Below are 27098 nucleotides of genomic sequence, written 5' to 3'. Positions count from 1 at the left end.
GCGTAGCAATTAAGACCCAACGCAGCCAAATAAATAAATAAATAAATTTATAAAATAAATAAATAAATAAATTTGGGGGGTGGGGGGACGGAGTTTGAAGCAGACGCCAGAGCCTGTTCGCTGAACTGAACCAAATCACGGGGTGTCTGTCCAGAAAGCCGGCGCTCAGTTTCCTCAGGAAACGGAGCTAGGACTCCCGTTCTTCTCGCTAAAAAAAAAAAAACAAAACCTCAGGATGGAGGATGGGTTTTAGATTTCAGTGGTCTGGAAGACGTTAGCAGCTCCTGAGGTATACATACCCTCTCCTTTTCTCTTTTTACCCCAGCTCGTACCTCAGAAAACCCCCTCCCACTTCCACAGTGCCTCTCCTCAGAGTTACACACGGAGAACAAGCCAGCCCCCGTCATTGGCTAGATTCCCTGTCCGTCTCTCCGCTACGATTCCGAGTGGTGCCTTTTGAATGCCCTCTAGTCCCGCTTCCCTTGCCTAATTGGTTCATTCGAACGGGCCCCCGGCCAGCTCAGTCATTCATTGGTCAGCTCTGATTGGTTTTTCGGATCGGTGCCAGTGAGAGCGCCTCAGGGATTGGCTTATCTGATTTGGGCGGGCTAGCGGAACGTTCAAACCGGAGTGGAAGCGCTTTCCTAACCGACGAACGTCTGTGGAGAAGCGGCTTGCTCCGTGATTGTCTCAAAGGTCGCGCCGGCTTAGTCGCTTGCAGGGTTCTCGAGCACCTTCACGACCGTCACCATGGAGGTGTCGCCACTGCAGGTACTGCTCGCGGAAGGGTCGCGTCGCGGGGCCTCAACGCGGTGCCGGCATCCCTTCGGCTGCCTGTGAGAGGGGGAGGCGCCTGGGCTGTGGTCCGGCAGAGGCTGACTGGGCGCCGGTGTTCCGCGTCGATCCGGGTCCCCTGGGCTCGGCGTGATCGCGAAGAGGCTGAAACCCCTTTCTCGTGCTAATAGTGAAGTATTATCGGCTAACCTGGCTTCTAAGGTGTGCCGTTGTGTTTCACTGTGTCTAGGAATTCACTTAGTCCTGGAGTAGATCGGTGGGATCATGGTCCGCGTGGGGCTTTAAGCGGCACAGACAGATGCTCTCCTCTTCTACCTGGGGCTGAAAATGGGATTGAACGCCCCTGACCTTGGAAGGTGCAGAGCAAGGCACAGGGTTCCCACTGTGCAGCCGGCAGCCCCGAGGTGCTCAAAATACGTCCCTCCTGTGTTCAAAACGTTAACGTGCCCAAAGGATGGGATCCATAGCCTCCCAAACTGCTGCTGCTGCTGCTGCTGTATTAGAATCTATTATTGCCTGGGACCTAGTAGGCACTCAGGAAATATGTGTGGAGTAGGTGAAAGAAGGGGGTGTACGCTACTGATGGCGTCTAACACGTAAAAATATTTCCATGTCAGGTACACTTGGCAAAATAATATGTCAATTTAAACGGACACCTGGGAACCTGGCTGCAGTTAACTTAAACTGCCACGTTTGTACAAAACGATGTCAACTCCACTGATACCTACTAAAAGGTTGTGATTTGTTATAGTGTGTGTAAGCAGATCACTATGATAGGTGTTTTGTTTATGGTTTCTGATAAACCTGTGACTCAAAATACCTTCTCTTCAATTTTTAAAACACTGCCAGCCTGTAAATGACAATATGCAAGTCAACAAAACAAAGAAAAATGAAGATGCTAAGAAAAGACTGTCTATTGAAAGAATCTATCAAAAGAAGACACAACTGGAACATATTCTGCTCCGCCCAGACACCTACATTGGCTCTGTGGAATCAGTGACCCAGGTAAAACCAAGCTAATTAAGTGCAGTTACTAAGTAGTTAAAATGTGTACTTTTCCAGGTTAATTTTCTGTACTTCGTGTACTTGGAGTGTCACTGGAAGTGGCCTAATCTATCATGTATATTGTCTTACTAATCCAGAAGACTTTACAGTCATCATGATGATAAAATAGAATAAGTATGTGGTCAAAGTAACCATATTTCTTTGCCTTATTTCCAGCAAATGTGGGTTTACGATGAAGATATTGGCATTAACTGTAGGGAAGTCACTTTTGTTCCTGGTTTGTACAAAATCTTTGATGAGATTCTAGGTGAGTGTATTCTTTTTTTTTTTTTTTTTTAAACATCTTTATTGGAATATAATTGCTTTACAGTGTTGTGTTAGTTTCTGCTGTATAACAAAGTCAATCAGCTATAGGCAGGTGAGTATATTCTTTAATACAAAGATCCACTGGTCAGATCCTTCCTAAGAAGTATCATTCCTAGCAAACCCTCTGTAGCCAGAAATCCTATCCTTTCAAACAACAGTTGGCAAAGGTGAGGCAGTCTACTGGAATCTAGGAAGTTGACTTCTTTCCTAGAAACAGGCCTATAAATAAAAATTGCTAAATGAATACCTCATTAGTGTTATTCCTGTGCTGCTTGAGATTTTTTCCTTTTTATAAAAATTGCTAAATGAATACCTCATTAATGTTATTCCTGTGCTGCTTGAGATTTTTTTCTTTTTATGTCTTAGAGTTAAAGGATGTTTTTTAAAATACTTTAATTTTTTACCAATGTGTATTTTATCTTCTTTCAGTCAATGCTGCAGACAACAAACAAAGGGACCCAAAAATGTCTTGTATTAGAGTCACAATTGACCCGTAAGTCTCTTGCTTAGTCTTTTGTTTTTTATAGCTCATTGTTACTGTTAGTTGCATTTACTTTGACTTATAGTAAAGTTGGCTTTTTTTTAAATGGGCGTTTGCAAAAGTGCAGAAAGGTAGAAGGCTAAAATGAGCAATCTATGATACCTACAATCTAGATCCAACAGTTATCAACACTTTGCCATACTTGCTCCATCTATATTTTTTCTGAATCATTTCAAAATAAATTACAGACATTATGACACTTCATCCCTAAATATTTTAGTAAGCATCTCCACTAACTGCTCTAAGTATTCTGGAGTCTATAGCTGTAACTTTTTCTCATGATGCTATTCAAATGGTAAACCAGCAGGTGGTGATAGAGAATAATTTGATCTAACGTTTCTGCTCATAAATGTCCCCCTTTGTGGGTAGTCAGGGTGTTGCTTCCCCTTGTTAGTAGCCTGATGAGTTTTAACATAAACTATACTTTAGGCTCTTTTTGGGAAATGTGTTAATGATGTACTCAAATGCTCCTAAGGACTTGATATCATAGTCTTTTAAAAAATGTTAAGCTAGATTTAATTAGTCTTTTTTGTAGATAATACTCAGTACTATTTGTAATAAGAACCATAGTGTGTTTCCGGTTATAACTAAAATATATTATCTTCTGAGAATTAAAATAACTAGGAGATAAGTAGGTCCAAATAAATTTTTAGCATTTTATTGGTGAGCAGGGAAGTTTACAATTAATAATGCCCTTTCATATTTGTTTTGCAATGTACTTTGTTGGGTGGGAAAGCTAAGGGTGCTGGGACAGTACAGATGATCCCCTTAAAAGTGATATAATAATATTGTTTCCAAATTTTGTCCTTTTCTTTCCATTGGGCATAAATCATTTCCCTTTGTTTATCCTAACATTTTAAAATTTCCTATTTTTTCAATATTATCAGTGTCTGCCCAGGTGTTGGAAAAGGATTGATTTTTTTTTTTTTCTCTTGGCTCCTATTTCAGGAGTGTTAGGAACTAAGCATGCTGAAGTTCAAAAGGTATATATGAAAAAGAGTCATAAAGAAATTGAGACTTGTGAACTCATGTATTTTAGAGATGATAATATTTAAATATTAAAAAATATTAAGCACTAGTTTAACATCTGTTTTATAAGAATATTTTTCACTCTTCTTTTCTTAGGGAGAATAATTTAATTAGTATATGGAATAATGGAAAAGGTATTCCTGTTGTTGAACACAAAGTTGAGAAGATGTATGTCCCAGCTCTCATCTTTGGACAACTCCTAACTTCTAGTAACTATGATGATGAAGAAAAGAAAGTAACGGGTAGAGTATTGAGGAAAATAAAAAACATATTTGTTGCTGAAAAAAAATACATCTTTTAAATGACTGTCTGTGGCATAAAGGTTAAAAGCATGGAAATAAATCTCTGTAACTGAATAACATTGCCAGTGATTAAGAAATAAAGCTGTTAATGAGATAAGAACAATTAAATAGTATTTTACATTTATTTGCCCAGGTGGTCGAAATGGCTATGGAGCCAAATTGTGTAATATATTCAGTACCAAATTTACTGTGGAAACAGCCAGTAGAGAATACAAGAAAATGTTCAAACAGGCAAGTAGATAGGTATCTTGTGCCTTGATTATAAATTGTACTATAGCAATTTATAGTGGTATTAATGGTTTAACATAATTTATAAGCTATTACATCATGGGAAATTATTCATAAACATATATTGGGGGGGTTGGGGGGTTTTTTGGTGTTTGTTTGTTTGGGGTTTTTTTTTAGGACTTGTAAATTTGTGTTATTTAGTTCTAGTTTGTGAGATTACTTGAATTTTTTCTCTCTCCTCTATTCTTTATTTCCATAGACATGGATGGATAACATGGGGAGAGCTGGTGAGATGGAACTCAGGCCCTTTAGTGGAGAAGATTATACATGTATTACCTTCCACCCTGATTTGTCTAAGTTTAAAATGCAAAGCCTAGACAAAGATATTGTTGCACTGATGGTTAGAAGAGCATATGATATTGCTGGATCCACTAAAGATGTCAAGGTCTTTCTCAATGGAAATAAGCTTCCAGTAAGTACTTTCCTGGGTGTGGGCAATGCGGGACTATTGTGATCATTGTCAAAGGCAATGCTGATTTGTATTTTTCCATCCCATGTATTTTTCTTAACCACTTCTCAAATATGTTCCTGTAAAGAAAACATTATGCTACGTTTTTTAAAATCAGTTAGCTCATTTTAAGTTCACTAAAGTCTTTCTCAAAGAATCTCCTAAATAAATCCTTCTGTGTCTTTTAATGACCATCCTCTTATGCCCATCAGTGAACACCATTTCATTAGTTTTGAAAAATCTTTACAATCTACTTTTTAATTTACTTTAAATAAATTTTTAATATTATTATTTTTAATTCCTGTTTAGATAAAAGGATTCCGTAGCTATGTAGATATGTATCTGAAGGATAAGGTAGATGAAACTGGCAATCCACTGAAAATTATCCACGAACAAGTAAACCCCAGGTGGGAAGTGTGTTTAACAATGAGTGAAAAGGGCTTTCAGCAAATCAGCTTTGTCAACAGCATTGCCACTTCCAAGGTAATTTTATTTTTGAATTATTAATCATGATTTACCTTTACATATAAGTATTATTGATTTAAATATATAAAATGAACTTGAATATTTGGCTACCTTGGCATAAAGGAAGCTAAATTAGATTTCTTTTAATGTTTTATTATTATAATTTTGAGGGCAATGAATTTACAGTTTGGTATTTTTCCTCATTAGGGTGGCAGACACGTTGATTATGTAGCTGATCAGATTGTGACTAAACTTGTTGATGTTGTGAAGAAAAAGAACAAGGGTGGTGTTGCAGTAAAAGCACATCAGGTATGATACTTTAACACAGTGTTCTTTTTCTAAAGTCAAGAAAGAAGAGAAAGGCTATAAATAAAACATGACTAAGTTTTTAGTGATTTATTATCAACTTTTACTGCAGGTAAAAAATCACATGTGGATTTTTGTGAATGCCTTAATTGAAAACCCAACCTTCGACTCCCAGACAAAAGAGAACATGACTTTACAAGTCAAGAGCTTTGGATCAACATGCCAATTGAGTGAAAAATTCATCAAAGCTGTGAGTACTTAGAGGGAAATAAAAAATAGAAGCACCTTCCTTTATTTTCCATTGCCCTTCTCAGCCCTGCAGAAATAAAGCTTCCTCCCACATGTCTTCTCACTCTGAAAAGGAAATAAAAAAACAACTCTTACCTCTTACCAGGTCTTACCAAGCCCTTAATTACCATCTATATACCATCTATATTTACCCATTACATGTCACCAGTTTAGAGCACTTCTGAATTTAACCCATCTAACTACTTACCAAGCATTGAATGCCTAAAGTTGCTCTCAGTGGACACATCCAAAACTGAATTAGTTCTCTCCGTACTAACTGATCGCCATACAAGGAACTCCCCCACCCCCAGAAAACAAAACTATTTCCTGTTTTAGTCAAAGGCCCCAACTAACCACTGGACTGCATAAATCTAAATCCAAATTCCTTAATTTGGCCTGCAAGACCCTGCCATTTCCAGCCTCATCTCAGTACCACTTTTCCTACGTTATGTAAGCTTCACTTCTACTGGCTTTAAATTACTCAAAAGCAGAGTACTCTTCCCCTCCTTAGAGCTTTTTCACATTTCAGGCAGAGGATTACTCTGCCTGAAATGCTTTACACTTGGCTATTTTAAGTCTCTCTTTTTTTTTTAATATTTATTTATTTATTTTGGCTGTGCCGGGTCTTAGTTGTGGCACGTGGGATCTTCACTGCAGTATGCGGGATCTTTAGTTGCAGCATGCGGAATCTTTAGTTGCAGCATGCGGACTTCTTAGGTGCCGCATGCAGACTCTAGATGCAGCATGTATGCAGGATCTAGTTCCCTGACCAGGGATCGAACCCAAGGCCCCTGCATTGGGAGCGCAGAGTCTTACCCACTGGACCAAAGGGAAGTCCCCAACTACTTTAGGTCTTAAATGTCATTTCCTCAGGAAAGCCTTTACTTTCTACTTCTTTCCCTAAGTTTGTTCCCATATAACACTGGACATACATTACTATATGTAACATGCTTTTCACTTATCTGTAACACCTGTCACACTTGTAATTTCTCATTTTATTTCTGTCTTCCTTGTTGTAAACTAAACTCCTTGAGGACAAGGACCATGTCTAATTTGTTTTAACCAATAGATCCTCCACATGCAGCTCAGTGCCTGGCACAATATAAGTATGTAGTCAGTAAATATTTATTGAATGAATGAACCCAAAGGAACCAGCTCCCTCAGTAGTGGTAACCTGAGACAGGAAGATGTGCCACCCTCTATCCAGACATTACTTTTCTACCTGTTTTCATCTTTGAATTCTTTTTATTTTTGTGTGAGCTCATTTGTACTCTAGATTTCTGACAGAACTCTTCTTCCCTAACATGAATCCTCTCATTTTCAGGCAACTGGCTGTGGTATTGTAGAAAGCATACTGAATTGGGTGAAATTTAAGGCCCAAATCCAGTTAAACAAGAAGTGTTCAGCTGTAAAACATAACAGAATCAAAGGAATTCCCAAACTTGATGATGCCAATGATGCAGGTACACATTGAATAATGTTTCCAAACTTTAAATCTTGTAGTTGTTATTTGTTTTATTCATTAACAGCATACTGTGGATATTTTTCCCTTGACACTTAATATTCAATGGAATATTTGTACTTTGTTAAAAATCAACCAGTTCCCTGTTATTGAACACTTGGGTCATTTCAAGTTTTAGCTGTTAAAAATAGTGTTGAGATGATTATTTTGGGGTATAAAACAAGAATGTTTCTACAGTAATCTATTACCTAATGTAGAGGAGAAAAAAGTCTTCTCAGCCTTCTTAGGTCCCTGGCTATCTCTGAAAATTAAACTGACAAAGACAGATTAACAGGAAAAAAGCATGTGAATTTATTTAATATGGTTTTTTGTGACACCAGAACATTGTAAGGAAATGCAGACCCAAAGAAATGGTTAAACCTAAGTGGTTTTATGCTAGCTTTGATGAAGAATGGAAAGTTGTAGAAAGATATGATAGCACAATGATTATGAGCTACGTATAGTAAACTTGGGGAAACTTAGCAAGGCCTTTTCATCCAGATTCTTCTTGGTGACCCTCAATCTTGGATTAGAATATTCCTTTCCTCTGGGTATAAAGAGGGCATCTCCTCATGAGGGTCTTACGACATGCTTCAGGGGCAAAGTTTAACAGGGAGGTCAGAGAGATCTTTCTGCTTCTACCATTTTCTCAAAACTCCCTCAGCTTAAGATATTCAGTATGCCAAGGTGCCATATTTTGGGGTAGCATGTCTTAAACCTCATCACTAACAAATATATTAAATGTAATATGATTAAATGAATGTTTAGCAACAGTATAATTGTCATGAGAAATTAGTCTAAGAAACTAAGACTTTATTAACTTACAAACTTTAGCTAAACTATGTATCTAATTACTTAGCTCCATTTGACTCGTCAGCCAACTTGTTATGAATTGTAAATTATTTGTGTTTTATCACATGTCTGAGTTAGTATATTTGAGGTTGAACTAAATGCTAATATTAATTTGTTTATTTTAGGAGGCCGAAACTCTACTGAGTGTACACTTATCCTGACAGAGGGAGACTCAGCTAAAACTTTGGCTGTTTCAGGCCTTGGTGTGGTTGGGAGAGACAAGTACGGGGTTTTCCCTCTTAGAGGAAAACTGCTTAATGTTCGAGAAGCTTCTCATAAACAGGTAGAATACATAAAAACTATCTTCAGAATCTAAATCTAGTTTTATAATGCAGGACTTCATGCTTGTATTTCATTCCTTTATTGGGCATTTTGAAATATATCTTGGATTTTTTTTGTTATTTTAGGAAATTGGGTACACTGTAGCATATCTTAACAGATCTTTCTGACTTACTGAAGTATAGGCTAATATACTCAAAACACTGGAGTTCAAGAAAACCCAAGCAACATATACTGTTGTAATTCTTTGTTCTTTTAAAGTTTATAAACAAAATAGTACTTTTTTGGCTATACATCCATTTCAGATAATGGAAAATGCCGAAATTAACAATATAATCAAGATTGTGGGTCTTCAGTACAAGAAAAACTATGAAGATGAAGATTCATTGAAGACTCTGCGTTATGGGAAGATAATGATTATGACAGATCAGGTCAGATTTGTTATCAAATATTTTAAATTTCTAAATTTTACTTATTTATTTATTTTTGGCTGTGTTGGGTCTTCGTTGCTGCGCGCTGCCTTTCTCTAGTTGCAGCAAGCAGGGGCTACTCTTCGTTGCAGTGCGCAGGCTTCTCATTGCGGTGGCTTCTCTTGTTGTGGAGCACGGGCTCTAGGCACGTGGGCTTCAGTAGTTGTGGCACACGGGCTCAGTAGTTGTGGCGCATGGGCTTAGTTGCTCCGCGGCATGTGGGATCTTCCGGGACCAGGGCTCGAACCCGTGTCCCCTGCACTGACAGGCGGATTCTTAACCACTGTACCACCAGGGAAGCCCGATAGCAAATATTTTAGATTGTTAACCTAAATTAAACACATCTTATTGTTGCATTGCTTTTCTGCCATGAAAGGAAATTACTTAACTTGGAGCTTTGTTCATTATTTTTAATCCACATCTAATAAGATATATTATGTTTGTATTTTATGTATATTACATATATAGGTTAAGTGAGTCTGAATTTGAATAGCCTTTTTTTAATCCCCATAGAAAAAATTTTGACAAATTACAAGTTAATCATGATTTTTTTTAGTTTCTAAACAATTCTTTTGCGTTTTGGCTTTCCAAATATTTCTAGGACCAAGACGGTTCCCATATCAAAGGCTTGCTGATTAATTTTATCCATCATAACTGGCCCTCTCTTCTGCGACATCGTTTTCTGGAAGAATTTATCACTCCCATTGTAAAGGTATACTAATTTCTAAGATACCATAATGGATATTTTAAGGCCCTACTCCTCAACCCTGGATACACATATAACCCCAGTGATGTATGATGGTATGCAGGGGACCCAGAAGTGTGGAAAGCCACAGCAATGTGTTTTTTACCTCAGGTGTCTAAAAACAAGCAAGAAATGGCATTCTATAGCCTTCCTGAGTTTGAAGAATGGAAGAGTTCTATGCCAAATCACAAAAAATGGAAAGTCAAGTATTACAAAGGTTTGTAATGAAACTCACATAGAACTTCTCATTTTGTTATATACCATTGTACAGTATTATATGGAGTAACTTGGTGTTCTTGGTTTTGTAGGTTTGGGCACCAGCACATCAAAAGAAGCTAAAGAGTACTTTGCAGATATGAAAAGACATCGTATCCAATTCAAATATTCAGGTCCTGAAGACGATGCTGCAATCAGCCTGGTGAGTTTGAGTGTATTTCATACATACCTTCTAGTTTTAGAAATCAATGCTTCAACTAGTCAATTGAAACATTTAAATTTTCATATAATAAAATGTTTTATAAAATAGATTGTTTTTTAGTAAGCATATCCCAAAGAAAGGAGCCAGATATTTTAGAAACTGAGTTTTGTTGTTTATTTGTTAATTTTTTTATAGAAGAAATATTTTGGAACCTATTAGTGCCAGTGACATCTTTTTCATCTTCTAATTTGTAGGCCTTTAGCAAAAAACAGATAGATGATCGAAAGGAATGGTTAACTCATTTCATGGAAGATAGAAGGCAACGAAAGTTACTTGGCCTTCCTGAGGTAAAAAAATGTTAAATATATCCCACAAAATGTACTATTTATTACCTTTAGAATTGACATTATAGCAAATTAAAGTTACTGAATAATAAGTACCTCAGTAAAAAAATTAACAGATAACTATTTATAAATATCCTTATTCTTATTTAGACTGCTGCATAAATGTATTGGACCTGAAAGAAACTACAGAGTCAATGCACTTTTTTTCCTGATTGTGCAGCAATTAAATTCGTTTTGTCTTTAAAACATATAAAATACTTCATAATTCTTTGCTTTTGAGGGACTTAACAATTATCATAGAAGTGATAATGCTAACATGTGTCTTTGTTTTATTTTCGTATTAAGCATTGTTAAGACCAGTGATATTTTTTATTTTAAACTAGATCATGTAATACTCTCTTTGGTTCCTCAGGATTACTTATATGGGCAAACTACCACATATCTGACATACAATGACTTCATAAACAAGGAACTTATCCTGTTCTCAAATTCTGATAATGAGAGGTCTATCCCATCTATGGTGGATGGTGAGTTCTATTTTTATCATAAGATGGAAATCAATGCCCAGAAATGGTTAATTTGAGGATATTAATATTTGCACTTCTTTCATTTTAAAGGTTTGAAACCAGGTCAGAGAAAGGTTTTGTTTACATGTTTCAAACGGAATGACAAGCGAGAGGTGAAGGTTGCCCAGTTAGCTGGGTCAGTAGCTGAGATGTCCTCTTATCATCATGGTGAGGTAAACACATAATCTATAATGTTTCCAGAAAGCATTATAGCAGAAATACCTGCAAAGTCATTCTCCAAACAGCTGATGAAAGTATAAGCTATACATCCATAGTAGAGAACAATGTGGTGAAATATATCAAACTATAAAATTGTTCATTTTTTGACCTAACAAATCTGTTTATAAAAATAATGTTCCTGAAAGGATACTATAATAGATCAAAAGATATGCAAGGATCTATGTTCAAAGAGATTTAGTGATGTTTGCTATAACTTTGTTATGCCAAAATTTAGACATGGAAAGTGTCCATCAATTGGAAAATTATTATAAATTATGACACATCTATGCATGGAATCAGTGATATAACTTAAGTAAATCTATATGTACTAACATTGAAGAATGTCCATGTTCTATTGTCAGGTGAGGGAAAAGAAAAAAGAGGCAGAATAATACTTAAAGGAAGGGTATACTCCAAATTGCTAACTTTGGTTATCACTGGGAATCGGAAAGGGCACCTTTCCAATTTTTCATATATGTCTAAATTGTTTGACTTTATATCAGTACAAACATACACCTATTCATTTTTTATTTTGTAATTGAAATTGCTTTTTTTTGCATTTATTATATAAAACAGTTTTAAAGAATTAGATTGTCTATAAGTTTCTAGAACTTTAAAGGTAATGATTGTCTTGCTTGTTGCTTCAATCAAAATATAGCAGGTACTCAATAAGTGTTCACATAATAAACATTTGTTGAATGCTTACCATGTACCAAGTATACAAAGATAAATCATACATGTTCTCTACCTTTAAGGTATAATCACAGTTTAACCAGAGGACTATATCTCACACACACACACACACACACACACACACACACACACCTATGGAATAGAGTGATACATGCTAGAATAGAAATGAGCAAAGTGTTTAACACAAAGGAGGAAATATTTCATTCTGCTGAGGGTGAATAGAGGAGGTATACCTTCAAGGTTGAGTAGGACTTGATAGAAATTACTGGAAGGCAAGATCCCTGAACTTGGAGCCAGAATTCTTAGGTTTAAGGTACTACTTCTGCCATGTATTTATCTGGGAAAAGCCAATAAATATCTACACTTCATAAAACCTTACAGGATTATAGTGAAACACACTCATAATAACAAACATGTTATTATTGAGAGACTACAGATTAGATTAATGAATCTTTTTCCCCCCACCCACAGATGTCACTAATGATGACCATTATCAATTTGGCTCAGAACTTTGTGGGTAGCAATAATCTGAACCTCTTGCAGCCCATTGGTCAGTTTGGTACCAGGCTGCATGGTGGCAAGGATTCTGCTAGTCCTCGATACATCTTCACAATGCTCAGGTGGGTATGCTTCCGATTTTTTGTGAATTGCCATTTCCAATTTTGAAGTATTGTGAGATTTAGTTGACCAAAAATAGAAAAATCCAGTTAATCGGAAAATAGATTTTTGATGCAGATGCTTGGATTATTAATTGTTTAAAACTAGCTCTTTAAAGTTGAACTGTGCTACTCTTTGCAATGAGTAGAAAGTCAAAATTCTATTTCAGTTTGATAGCTTAGCCTTTGTATCCCTTAGAAGTATTGTTTCCTTGCCAAACTATAAATGTTTTTACTCCCATTTCTTTTATTTTCTTCTCTTTCTCCATATAGAGCTGTGGTTCTCAACCAGGGTAGATTTTACCCTTCAGGGGACATGTGGCAATGTCTGGAGACATTTTTGATTGTCATGACTAGGGAACCATGCCACTGGCATCTAGTGAGCAGAGGCCAGGGATATTGCTAAACATTCTGTAATGCACAGGGCAGCACCCCCATGGCAAAGAACAAAGATGGCAGTAGTGCCGAGGTTGGGAAACCCTGTAGAGTTTGAGCCGGAGTAAAGAAGAACTTGATTCTTCTTAAATACCACAAGTTGAAATTTTACTTCCTTTACAAGTCTATGGAAAGTACATTATGAGTGGTCAATTTTCACCTGTCATCTTATTCAGCTTTTCAACAGCATAGGGTACAGTAATCACTCCATCCTTGAAAGTCTTTTGTCCTCCAAGACACCAGACTGTTGGTTCTCCTCCCTATTAGTCTTCACTGGGTCCTTCTCGTCTTCCCAACCTCCAAATACTGGCCTGCCCTAAGGCTCCTTTATCAGACCTCTTTCCACTAACTATACTGCCTTCCCATCCATGGATGGTACCTCGTACATCCAGTCTCATAGCTCCAGCCTTACCCTCTAAATTTCATGTCCCCTCTCAACATTTACTACTTGGATGTCTAATAAGTATCTCAAACGTAAGTTCAAAACCATATCCTTAGTCCCTGTCTCAGTAAATGGAAAGCCATCCTTCTAATTCTCAGGCTCAAAATCTGGAGTTACCTTTGACTCCTTTTCTCCACACTTGCATCCCTGTGGGCTCCACATTGGAAAAATATTAAGCCACCCCATTCGTTATATTCATACAGACTATTATAGTCTACCATTCTTCTTTCTTTTGGCAGCCAATTGATTTTTTTAAAACAGGTTACTCTGGTTCAGAACCTTCCAACTTCTTCATTCAGAGAAAAACTAAAGCCCTGTTTTAGCAAACCAGACCCTATAAGATATGTGCTCCCACTCCCCATGTCTTTTGATTCCATCTCCTACTATCTCTGCTTCAAACACACCTGGCCCCTTTGCCTATAGTCAAACATGCCTTCAGGGCCTCTGACTTACTGGTCCCTCTGCTTGCAGTACTCTTTCTCTCAGTTTCTTGTCTGCTCAAATGTTATCCTATCAGAAAGTGCTTACCGTTCCTTAGCATCCCCTCAGTCAATCTTAGCTACTTTATTTTTCTATTTAGCATTTACCGTACCGCCTGACAAAATGCTGTACTAGAATAGCTCCCTGTACTGAGCTCCTTGAAGACTGAGACTGTATATCTGCAGTGCCTGGCATGTAGAAATTACTCAATAAATAATATTGGTAAATGAATATTAGTCAGCAAGTAAAGCCAAAGTAGTTTTCATGTATATATCTGAGATAACATATGTTCTTTCCGTGAAAGTTGTGTCAATAGCCAATATTTTTCTAAAATAACATTCTTTGTTTTCTTTAGCCCTTTGGCTCGGTTGTTATTTCCACCAAAAGATGATCACACGTTAAAGTTTTTATATGATGACAACCAACGTGTTGAGCCTGAATGGTACATTCCTATTATACCCATGGTGCTGATAAATGGCGCTGAAGGGATTGGTACTGGCTGGTCCTGCAAAATCCCCAACTTTGATGTTCGTGAAGTTGTGAATAACATCAGACGTTTGATGGATGGAGAAGAACCTTTGCCAATGGTAACTATTCTGTGGTACTAGGAACCTTATTAGTTTTCCTCTGGTTTCAATTCAGCAGATGATATGGTTAAAGAGGACACAAGTAGAAAATTTATTTCATGCTTAATGTTAGTTAGATTTATTGTTTAATGCTGTTGGGATTTGTTTTAGTATCACATTTAGAAAATATTCTGTTTTAAAATACCAATTTAGCTTCCAAGTTACAAGAACTTCAAGGGTACTATTGACGAGCTGGCTCCAAATCAATATGTGATTAGTGGTGAAGTGGCTATTCTTAATTCTACAACCATTGAAATCTCAGAGCTTCCCATCAGAACATGGACCCAGGTAAGTAATTATGGTTTTCTTTTTTGATTTTTGTGATCGGGGAAACATTTTTTATACTGATGTTTGTTGATTATTCAGGAGCCTATGTCTGAGAAACTTACAAAAGGATTATTTCTTTCTTCAGACATATAAAGAACAGGTTCTAGAACCCATGTTGAACGGCACTGAGAAGACACCCCCTCTGATAACAGATTATAGGGAATACCACACAGACACCACTGTGAAGTTTGTTGTGAAGATGACTGAAGAAAAACTGGCAGAGGCAGAGAGAGTTGGACTACACAAAGTCTTCAAACTCCAAACTAGTCTCACATGCAACTCTATGGTATGTCTTGTTTCATGAGAAATACGTATGTTTCCGTTTATATTAAAGACTATTATCAATTTTAAAAGGATATCTTAGGCTACTTTTACAGTTTCAAAGAATAAAGTCATTTCTCTAAAACCATTAAAGTTTAGCCAATTTATCTGTTGTTGACTCTAATCTTGTTTTTCTTTTCTAGGTGCTTTTTGACCACGTAGGCTGTTTAAAGAAATACGACACAGTGTTGGATATTCTAAGAGACTTCTTTGAACTCAGGCTTAAATATTATGGATTAAGAAAAGAATGGCTTCTAGGAATTCTTGGCGCTGAATCTGCTAAACTGAATAATCAGGCTCGCTTTATCTTAGAGAAAATAGATGGCAAAATAATCATTGGTATGTTTTTGGAACAATAACTTCCTGTACTAAAATCACTATCGTGCCTCACTTCCTTTAAACATTTTTGGTGAGAGGGATGATGGGGAGGGCGGGCAAAATCCGTTTATTTCCACTGGTTACACGTACAAGTACTTCTTTCAAATACCTAAATAAGCATTTATAGTTTAAAAGAGATAGCTTTTCCTAGATTGAGCATCGTGAGAAATCAAGATTTAGTTAACATTTAGACAGGAAGAGAACAGAGAGCTAGAAGAGGTCCCTGTGTAAACTGATTGATAAAGAGCAGAGATAAGTCTGATAGAAAAACAAAAAAAGGAAGGAGGATTTTAAATGACTTATATTATAAGTAAATGGTATACTCAAGACTGAAAGTCATGTCTAAGGGAATTTTTTTAAGACATTCTAGAAGCAACTAAATCAGAGTTTAAGTAACCAGGAAGAAAACAGTTTTTTTTTTTTTTTCTTTTGTTTATTTTTTTTTATTAATTTATTTATTTTTGGCTGTGTTGGGTCTTCGTTTCTGTGCGAGGCCTTTCTCTAGTTCCGGCAAGCGGGGGCCACTCTTCATCGCGGTGCGCGGGCCACTCACTATCGCGGCCTCTCTTGTTGCGGAGCACAGGCTCCAGACGCGCAGGCTCAGTAGCTGTGCCTCACAGGCCCAGTTGCTCCGCGGCATGTGGGATCTTCCCAGACCAGGGCTCGAACCCATGTCCCGTGCATTGGCAGGCAGACTCTCAACCACTGCGCTACCAGGGAAGCCCCCAAGAAAACAGTTTTGACTAAAGCTGGAAGGTTAAAAGAAATGGCCCAGCTCTGGCCAGAGTAAACTAGAAAAGCCAGGTAACTATGGGTTGTAGTAGCAAGTCCCAAAACATGACAACACAAGTTACCAGTGATCACAGGATCATTTTCTAATGGTACATGAAAATGTTTAACTTACTTAGTTACATGTTCATTTTCATGGATATTTTAAAATATAATAACAATGGCATATCAATCCCCTAATTTCACAGATATTATTGCTTAAGACAAAGCTAAAATAAGTAATATTGGATATAACTCAAAGAAAAATAAAAAGTAAAGATTGTATTTAGTTGACTGGAATTTAGGAAATACTAGAGACTATCCAGTCTTCTTGAGGAGTAAATATAAAGGGCCTAAAAGTGTGACCTATATCAAGTTAATTGATGAAAGGTGGTACTCGAAACCTCACTCTATTATAGCTAGTAACTCTCAGTGTCCCTCAAAGTCTAATAAATTGACTGCAGTAAACATTGGGAGAGGGGTGCTATAGAAAAAAGGGAACAAATGCATTATAGGGGACTATAATCAAGAGAAATCAATGTCTGAATGGGTGGCACTAAAAACTTGCCCACTCGGGTGTTGAAATTAAAAGACCAGGGAGGAGACTTCCCTGGTGGCGCAGTGGTTAAGAATCCACCTGCCAATGCAGGGGACATGGTTTCAAGCCCTGGTCCGGGAAGATCCCACATGCCGCGGAGCAACTAAGCCCGTGCGCCACAACTACTGAGCCTGCGTGCCACAACTACTGAAGCCCACGTGCCTAGAGCCCGTGCTCCGCAACAAGAGAAGCCACCGCAATGAGAAGCCCGCACACCGCAACGAAGAGTAGCCCCCACTCGCCGCAACTACAGAAAGCCCGTGCGCAGCAGTGAAGACCCAACACAGCCAAAAATAAATAATAAATAAATAAATTTTAAAAATAAATAAATAAAAGACCAGGGAATATAATTGAGGTCAATATTTATCAGAAATAAAGGTTTTGATTGTCTTCTGTTATTCTGAGTTATGATTAAGTCACTACCTCATATATGATTTGACTGCCCCCTTGTGGTAATTTACATTTGTCAGTGGTTTAGGGAGCCGACTTGACTATCCACCAGGATGTACAAATTTATGCAAGAAGACAGTTTAATCTCCAGTTTTAATCTTTTCACTTAATATGGTAAAACCTTATCCCTTTCCTAAAATATTGCTCAAAACTACTATCTCTGTTCACATTTGTTTAAACAGAAAACAAGCCTAAGAAAGAATTAATTAAAGTTCTGATTCAAAGAGGTTATGATTCGGATCCTGTGAAGGCTTGGAAAGAAGCCCAGCAAAAGGTAATTTCTTGGTTAGCATTTTCTGTATTATTAAAGACTATGTATAGTCTAATGTCTATGTTTCACATTTCCTATTAAAGCTACATTTTAATTTCTCCTTTAGGTTCCAGATGAAGAAGAAAATGAAGAGAGTGACAATGAAAAGGAAACTGAAAAGAGTGACTCTGTAACAGATTCTGGACCAACCTTCAACTACCTTCTTGATATGCCTCTTTGGTATCTAACCAAGGAAAAGAAAGATGAGCTGTGCAAACTAAGAAATGAAAAAGTGAGTTGTTGATGGATAGTACATGTTGCTTGGTTGTATTCTAATGGTGAAAGTAAATTGTGTGCTTTGGGAAAACGCTGTTTATGCACATAAATTAACTTAATTTTCTGACTATCTTATGAAGGAGCAAGAGCTAGAAACATTAAAGAGAAAGAGTCCATCAGATTTGTGGAAAGAAGACTTGGCTGCTTTTATTGAAGAGCTGGAGGTGTGTAGTTTATAATGCCTGTGTTAGAATTTTTATTAATGAAATAATGTATTCTAGCAATATACCTCTTTGTCAAGAAATTTCGCAATTGGCAATAGAAAGAATATAGGAGGCATGGAGATACATTCCAAGATAACACATAAAATAACAGATTGTTAGAAACTAGTTAGAATAAAGTAAATGGTGCCAGTAAACATACTACCTAGAAGTTTTTGGACAAAGAAGGGAAAGGGCAGGAGTTGATTTCTGACCTATTGGGACTGAGAAGATAAAGAGAATTGAAACGCGGAAGAAAACCAGCCCAGTCCCTCAAGTAAACCTGAAAGGACAAAAACAGTTTCCTTCAGGGCTAGCTAATCAGTAGTTTCAGGAGATCCTCTGTTACCAAAAGTGCTAATGTGGTTTGTTCTCCAGTATTATCTTAACATAAGAAAAAGTATTTCATAAATTAAGATAAAAGGCCTAACATGCAGATTTATATTATTGTACTTCAGTTTGGATGTCCAACTTGTAATCAGTTGATTGGATAAATGTACACTACTGGAATCACATCCTTTCTTATTTCTTAATTGAGTTTACAAAGTGTGCCTTAATGTTGGTGGTATACCTGTGATAGTACAGCTTATCACAAATTTATGTTAAGATGTAACAAATTGAAATCAGTTTAACCGTTGCCTTTTATTCTGTCCCTATAAAGTGGCATCGATGCTGTAATGTCTTTGTTAGCTTATAAACTTGCTTTCTTCTATCAACCTTTTGTAGGCTGTTGAAGCAAAGGAGAAACAAGATGAACAAATAGGACTTCCTGGGAAAGGTGGGAAAGCAAAGGGGAAAAAAACACAAAGGGCAGAAGTTTTGCCTTCTCCATGTGGAAAAAGAGTCATCCCCCAAGTGACCATAGAGATGAAAGCAGAGGCAGAAAAGAAAATTAAAAAAAAAATTAAGGTAATACTCTTGAAAGCATTATACATAAAACACTTTAAATATTTTTCCCCTTAAAATTGAACTAATCATAAAACTTCTAATCCCGTAGTCAAGAATTTATCAACTAATCATAACTTTCCTTTCTTATGAGCCTGATTTTTTTTAATGTTTAAGTATCTTGAAAATACCCATACCTTTCTTTATTCAGAGCTTTTAGCCAAAATACAAAGAAAAAAAAAATCACTCTTTGACCAGATATATATTTGTATATTTGACCTTACACTATTCCAAATAATAAATGGGCAGAACTTAACCATTTTTGTCCTGCTATCTTTTAGAATGAAAATACTGAAGGAAGCCCTCAAGAGGATGGGATGGAAATAGAAGGCCTAAAACAGAGATTAGAAAAGAAACAGAAAAGAGAACCAGGTATTAAAACATTTTAAGGAAAATCATATAGAGTTGAGACTAAATTATGTTTGTTACCTAGTACGTTCCATATAGACATTCAAAAGTTCTTATTGAGGTACATGAAGAAGGGCTATGTCTGAAGTATACTTGAACTTCCCTAACATTGTCCTTGGGATTTGATTCATTTTAGAAGAGATCATTTTGTAATGAAATACTTTGTTGGGATCTAAAGAAAATGTTCAGTTTATTAGATTTCACTTTCTAGCCAGTTATGAGGTTTTCATATATGTAATATATTCATATGTAAAGCTTCTTGAGGCCAGTCACCATATCTTAGTCATGTTGTTTTATCCCTAGAGTTCAACACCATGCCTGGGATATACTTAACACTCACTCAGTAAATTAAATAGAAGTAACAATTCTGTTAACCATTTGATTATGCCTTTACTGAATATCTACTTTTTTTTAACTTCTTCATTGAGATATTCACATACCAAATTCATTCATTTAATGTGTACCATTCAGTGGTTTTAGTATACTCAGTTTTAGAACAGTTTCTTGTCCTGGAAAGAAACACTGTACCCAATTAGTGGTCACCCCCCATTTTCTCCCAACTCCCCCTCCCTCTAGGCAACCACCAATTTACTTTCTGTGTCTAGATTTGCCTATTCTGGACATTTCATGTGAATGGAATCATATAATATGTTCTTTTGTGGCTGGCTTCTTCACTTAGCATGATGTTTTCAAGGATCATCCATGTAGTAACATGTATCAATACTCCATTCTATTTTGTTGCCAAATAGTTTTTCATTGTATGAATATACCACATTATATTTATTTGTTCATCAGCTGCTAGACATTTGGATTGTTTCCACTTTGGGGCTTTTATATTTCTTTGGTGAAATGTCTATTCAGAGCCTTTGCCCATTTTTTAATTGGGTTATTTATCTTTTTATTGTTGAGTTAGTTGTAAGAGTTCTTTATATTCCAGATGCCAGACCTTTATCAGATATATGATTCTCAAATATTTTCTGCCAGCCTGTGTATTATCTTTTCATTCTCTTGATGGTGTCCTTTGAAGCACAAGATTTTAATTTTGATGAAGTCTAATTTATCTTTTTTTTTTCTTTTGTTGCTCATGTTTTTGGTGTCGTATCTAATCTTTTGCCAAATCCAAGGTCATTAAGATTTACCCCTAGGGTATTCCCTGGCAGTCTAGTGGTTAGGACTCCATGCTTTCATTGCTATGGGCCCGGGTTCAATCCCTAGTTGGTGAACTAAGATCCCACAAGCCGCACGGCATGGCGAAAAAGAAAAAAAGAAAAGATTTACCCCTTATTTTCTTCTAAGAGTTTTTAGTTTTAGCTCTTACATTTAGGTAATTTTGAATTAAGTTGTATATGGCATAAGGAAGGGGTCCAACTTCATTCTTTTGCATGTGGATATCCAGTTGACCCAGCACCATATATTGAAAAACCTTCTTCCCTGTTGAATTGTCTTCACCCTTGCCAAAAATCTATTGACCATAAATAATAAGGTTTATTTATGGATTCTTAACTCTATTCCATTGATTGATGTATATGTCTATCCTTGAGTATCTACTTTTGATAGATAACGTTCAGTTCTGTGGGGAGTACAAAGATGAATAAAACAAATGGAAACATCTTAGTATTAAAAAGAAGTAATAAAAGTATGTTGTGTGTGCTGTGTTGTGGAAAATTATATATTGGCCTTATAATACAGCACATATTTAACTTTAAACCTACCTAGCAACAATTAGCATATAAAACCAATGAATCAGATAAGTATTTTGAGCATTCACGTTTCCCATCACTATCTCAAATCTTGTGAGGACACAAGAAGTGGGGAAGCATGGCACTTACCCTCAAGAGGTTTATCAGGAAAGAAAGGTAAAGCAGTACATACTAGCCACTGTAGGGATTTAGAGAAAGGTGAGATCAGTGTGGGTACATGTAGATTGTAGAGGCTTTGTGAAAGAGGTGAAACTTGGGTTAGAGTCTTAAAGATTGGGTAGGATTTAGGTATTCTAGACTGGGAGAAGGCAAATGGACATATAATATGCATGGGACAATGAGAAGGCCCCTTAACAGAGTGGAAAATAGTAGAAAATAGTTAAACCAGATTATGGAGAGTTAGAAAACCAGGTTGTTGGAGGTGGGTGGATAAGATTAGATTCAACTAGGAAATATGAAATAGGTAGGTGTATGAAGAAAGAATATGAAGAAAGGACTAAGTCAGATCAATAAGGAGTCTGTCCTTATCTTTGGGCCTAGATGAGGGAAATAAATAGCAGAGGATGGGTATGAGAGACATTGGAGGAAAAGAATTAACAAGACTTTGTGACTTCAAACCTCCTTAACGCAGCCATTAAATGCTCCTCAAGGTTTGGGCCTAGCCATTCTTTTCCCTCTGAGTTGTCTCCCTTGCCTTGACTTCAGCAGTAACCTTCTGTTGATCTTGCATCTGTTCTTGTGCCTTTCCCATCTCCACACTACAGTCTGAGAGAACTCTTTAAAATGCATATCTGGTCATATTGGTTCCCTGTTTAAAACAAAATCCTTAACAAGACCAGCCACTCTCTTGGGACTTCCCCAGTGGTCCAGCAGTTAGACTCCGCCTTCCAATGCAGGGGGCGCAGGTTCGATCCCTGGTCGGTCGGGGAACTAAGGTCCCACATGGCGCGGGGTGCAGCCAAAGATTTTTTAAAAAAGACCAGCCACTCTCCCTCTGACTTCTGTTTTCCAGCCATAATGGATTTCTTTCAGTTTCCTAAGTGCACCATGTTTTCTCACAGGGCTTTGTACATGTTATTTCCTAAACTGGAATGTTTTGTCATCCACCTCCCTTCAACTAGTTAACTCAAGCATCTCTTTCTTGGAAAAGCCTCTTATAGATATACATATGCATACATACTACATGCCCTGTGTAAACATATATGCCATGTGGGATTATGATTATATATGGGATTAGATGACCAAACTATAAGCTCCACAGAAAGAGGGACTATGTCCTTTTCTGTTCACCATTCTATTCCCAGTACTAGCAATAAATATTTGAAGGATGGATGGGTGATAGATGGAGAAAAGTGAGTCAAAGAATATGTAAACATGGTTAATACCTATCTCCCTTCCAGGTACCAAGACAAAGAAACAAACTACATTGCCATTTAAACCAGTCAAGAAAGCCAAAAAGAGAAACCCCTGGTCTGATTCGGAATCAGATATGAGCAGTAACGAAAGTAATTTTGATGTCCCTCCCCGAGAAAAAGAGCCACGGAGAGCAGCAAGTAAGGAAGAGTGAAGAACATGCTGCATATTCTGAAAGATTTGAATGGGCCATCTATTTCAAGGCACATAATCCCAGAAATTGTTATATCTTAGAGTAGTAATTACATTTTTGAGAAACTAAAACATCTTTTAGAAGATTAAACTGAAGCTTATGTCTTCAGGAAATGTTATATTAATCTGTGGATTAAATATTTCTCCTATTATCCTCTTTGATTCTTTGTATATGTATATTTTTTTACCAGCAAAAACCAAATTCACAATGGACTTGGATTCAGATGAAGATTTCTCAGATTTTGATGAAAACGCTCAAGATGAAGATTTTGTCCCATCAGATGCTAGTCCACCTGGGACCAAAACGTCCCCAAAGTAAGTATCCTCTCTCATAGGGATCTTATCATGATGGTTTTTAATAGTTGATGATATATTCTTTGTTGTTTGACACATTTAGACTTGGTCGTCAGGATTTTTTTATTATTATTATTCTAGACATACTAACAAAGAACTGAAGCCACAGAAAAGTGCCACATCAGGTATGTATTTAAGTAAAAATAGATGTCTGCTTTACCGGAGCACTCAGGTCCACCCGGCTTCTAACCCAGCCTACATTATCCAAGTCCTGTCTTTGAAAATAAATGTGGGTTCTTGTTAGCATTACATTGATATTGTTCATTAGGTTTAGTTTTGCACATAAACAGGTTCTACATTTAATATACTAAAAGTAATCATTTGCTTGCCAGGTACTATGCTAGGTGCTAGAGATACAAAAAAATACTGTTTGCTCATGAAGAACCCAGAAATTAGAACAGAGTTATAAAAGTGTGTTTGAAATATTCCAGAAAAGTCACAGACTTGGTGTTTAAATAGGAATTCAGAGCAGGGACAAAAGCAGTAAACAGATTTTCATGTATTGCTTATATGTACTATTTTCCTTTCCATTTGAAGTAACGGACCTTAACGCTGATGATGCCAAGGGTAATGTACCACCTCCTCCAAGCTCTCCTGCTGCTGATTTCCCAGCTGTAACTAAAACCATAAACCCTGTTCCTAAAAAGAATGTGACAGTGAAGAAGACGGCAGCGAAAAGTGAGCCTCGGTCTTTGAGATGGGTTAATATTGGGATAAACTACTGGCTGCCACAAGTCAGCTTCAATTTTTTATTCCCCAGATTTACTATAGATATTGAAATTAAGCCTTTACCAAATGAAAACAAATCTTTAGATCTTCATAATCAAAATTGCTAGTCAAAAGGTTTAAAAATAGCATGTTTCTCAAAATGCCAGGTGTTAGCTTATTTCTATGACAGGGATGGGAGTTAGAAACAGTTGCAAATGTTTAACATGAAGCATATACCTACAAAAAAATCATATGCTTAAGAATACTTTGATTCTCTAATGCATTTCATCTCTGTTAGGTTGTCTTTTCCTATGTTAAATATAAGCAGTCAACAGGTTGCTAAAGAAGGTTCACTGTGGGAACAATTCAGCTAAGAGTGGCCCTGACAAATGCCTGTGTTCACTTGCAGGTCAGTCTTCCACCTCTACTACAGGGGCCAAAAAAAGGGCTGCACCAAAAGGAACCAAAAAGGATCCAGACTTGGATTCTGATGTCTCTAAAAAGCCTAATCCCCCCCAAACCAAGAGTCGCCGCAAAAGGAAGCCATCCACTTCTGATGATTCCGACTCTAATTTTGAGAAAATGATTTCTAAAGCAGTCACAAGCAAGGTATTTATCCTAGTCAGTCCTTTTGCTGTAGGTATTTTGAAGCACATAACCAATCTTTGCTCCTAATAATTTGGCACATTTTTAAGGAAATCAATTTAAATCCCATAGTCCATTAGCCTTTTACTCTATGTAGTTTAGTTGTAAAAAAGTTAAATATGCCACTAATTAGTCAATGAGAGAGTTGCCTTCGGTCTATTTCTTTCCTTTCTTTTTTTTTTTAAATTTATTTATTTATTTTTGGTTGCGTTGGGTCTTCATTGCTGTGCGTGGGCTTTCTCCAGTTGCTGCAAGCAGGGTCTACTCTTCGTTGTAGTACGCGGGCTTCTCATTGCAGTTCTCTTTTGGAGCATGGGCTCTAGGCGTGCAGGCTTCAGTAGTTGTGGCATGCGGGATCAGTAGTCATGGCTTGCGGGCTCTAGAGCGTAGGCTCAGTAGTTGCGGTGCACGGGCTTTGTTGCTCCGTGGCATGTGGGATCTTCCTGGACCAGGGCTCGAACCTGTGTCCCTGCATTGGCAGGCGGATATCCTGTGCCACCAGGGAAGCCCCAATTTCTTACTACTCATTAGAAGGTGGAAAACTCCTTGAGTTGTAGTCTGTTGATATATTTTTTGCATCGAAATTCTGCTGTCAGGTTGACACTGTACAAACTACCTGGGCTCTTCTCTTTTAGAAACCCAAGGAGGACAGCGATGACTTCCACCTGGACTTAGACTCAGCTGTGGCTTCTCGGGCAAAATCTGGACGGACAAAAAAACCTATAAAGTACCTCGAAGAATCAGATGAAGATGATCTGTTTTAAAATGTGAGGTGATTATTTTAAGTAATTGTCTTATTGAGCCCAAGACTGGTTTTAAAGTTACGTGAATCTCTCAGTTTCCTCCCCTCTGAATTTAGTTTGGGGAAGGTAGTTTTAATTCAGAACCATCAAAGTGAAGTAGAGCCCAAGTGTCCCTTATCTTTATATAATACTGTCTAAGTAGTGACCATCTCGTGGGATTGTTTTTTTCTCTGCTTTGTATGTGTATTGAGTCTGTTTTCTTTTGCCTTTTAAATCTGATTTTAGGTTCTTCTGGCCTCTAGAGACAGTTGCATGGTCACTTCAGCATAATGTAGTTTGACCACTCATTAAGCTAAAATTGGAGCACTTTGACATAAAAGTTTCTACTCTGCCTACTTTCTGTAAATATGAGATACAGCATGATTAATTTCTCTGTTTTATCTTAGTTTCATAGATAATTTTCCATCAGATGGAACTTTATGTAGTTCCAGTACCAAATACTCCTCGCTCAGCCTTTTATGTGCTGAATTTTTAAGCAGTGAAAAATTGTTCATATTCTTCATATCTTTTTGAATAAGCTGAAGAAAGACACCGTGGCTGTGTCTATATAACCTCAACACAGTCAATCAGATGAAGAAAATTAGACCCTAAGTTGAGGTTATCTCAACTCTTGACTTGTCCCCTCTGGCTGCCTGTGAGTCTGAATCTCCCAAGGAACAAATTTCTAGGAGGCACTAGATTGCAGAAGAGTCGGGGACAGCATTCTCTCAAAGATCTTATATATTATATTGATGCCATACTCAGCAGCGAGCTGTTACATCCAATTTGAGGAAATCTCCATAATTTTCAACTTGTAAACTTTTTAAGACCTTCCTGCATTCATTATATGTGTGTGAGCTGAGTGGTGTTATCAATGTTTTTGTAAATATTTACTATGTTTTTCTATTTAGCCTAATTCCAACAATTTTATGCTTTAATAAAATGTTGTAGACATTGCAACCCGTGATTGTTGCCCATTTTTCCCCCTGCACTACACTCTTTCCCTTAGTCAAAAATACATCCTTCTTCACTATTCACTGTAAATAGTTTTGAGAACGATTCTGATCATTTTCTGATGTGCCTGCTCCTGGCCATAGTGATAGTTCTAAGAGAGAGGCACCATGACCTAACTGGGGCCAACCAGGTTTATTCCTGAGATTTTTAAACGTGGGTGCTAAATTCATCTCTTCCACACTCCAAAGGCATTGGCCCTACATCAATAAATAACTTTAAATATAAACTTATTTTTTTTTTAATGATTCCCTACTTTAACAATATTTTGATAAACTAGTCAACTGCTCGATGATATCAATAAGTTATATTGGGGCAACTGGCTAATCATTTAGGGGAAAAAAATTTAGAAAAATCTAACCCCTTCCTCCCATCTTACCAGAAAGTTAAGTTCAAATAGACTTTTTTTTTTTTTTGGTGACACCATGTGGCACATGGGATCTTAGTTCCCCAACCAGGGATCGAACCCGTGCCCCCTGCATTGGGAGCATTGGAGTCTTAACCACTCTGCCAGGGAAGTCCCTCAAATAGACTGAATATCAAAAACAAAACTAAAGAAGTACTAGAAGAAAAGTAGTCTTGAGTTACAGAGGGATATCCTAAACATATCCCCAAGGGTGGTATTGACAAAGATATGGAAAATGAGCCCTTTCACTAGAACCTGGACGAAAAGGTCAAACTCTTTGTCCCAGCAATTCTCACTTTAAGAAATTTAGTTCAGGAGAATTGGACATGTGCAAAAAGCTATGTAAA

At 37.1% G+C, this 27098-nt stretch overlaps 1 protein-coding gene across 1 annotated transcript; it reads left to right on the top strand.

Moving 5' to 3' along the window:
- The first annotated feature begins 617 nt into the window (after positions 1–617).
- TOP2A (DNA topoisomerase II alpha) lies at positions 618–26294 on the top strand. The gene is made up of 35 exons (XM_068530437.1): positions 618–771; positions 1645–1800; positions 2017–2107; positions 2596–2659; positions 3833–3978; positions 4172–4269; positions 4526–4738; positions 5084–5257; positions 5447–5548; positions 5658–5795; positions 7158–7296; positions 8312–8469; positions 8771–8896; positions 9537–9647; positions 9792–9897; positions 9989–10098; positions 10353–10445; positions 10855–10969; positions 11060–11181; positions 12392–12540; positions 14289–14520; positions 14713–14847; positions 14972–15172; positions 15351–15546; positions 17584–17675; positions 17779–17943; positions 18068–18151; positions 18914–19096; positions 19414–19504; positions 22641–22793; positions 23037–23160; positions 23281–23324; positions 23737–23877; positions 24317–24516; positions 25188–26294. The coding sequence occupies exons 1-35, from the start codon at positions 751–753 to the stop codon at positions 25314–25316; spliced, it is 4602 nt and encodes a 1533-aa protein (XP_068386538.1). The 5' UTR covers positions 618–750; the 3' UTR covers positions 25317–26294.
- The last annotated feature ends 804 nt before the right edge of the window (positions 26295–27098 follow it).

This window comes from Eschrichtius robustus, chromosome 20 (assembly GCF_028021215.1).
Source record: "Eschrichtius robustus isolate mEscRob2 chromosome 20, mEscRob2.pri, whole genome shotgun sequence".
Classification (NCBI taxonomy): domain Eukaryota; kingdom Metazoa; phylum Chordata; class Mammalia; order Artiodactyla; family Eschrichtiidae; genus Eschrichtius; species Eschrichtius robustus.
The sequence above is the reverse complement of the archived record's forward strand: the minus strand, read 5'-3'. Positions and strand labels throughout refer to the sequence as shown.

Coding starts and splice junctions, on each gene's coding strand:
- TOP2A (XM_068530437.1), top strand. CDS start 751: ATGGAGGTGTCGCCACTGCAG. Junction 4,739..5,083: donor TCAATGGAAATAAGCTTCCA/GTAAGTACTTTC, acceptor ATTCCTGTTTAG/ATAAAAGGATTCCGTAGCTA. Junction 18,152..18,913: donor CTTTTATTGAAGAGCTGGAG/GTGTGTAGTTTA, acceptor AACCTTTTGTAG/GCTGTTGAAGCAAAGGAGAA.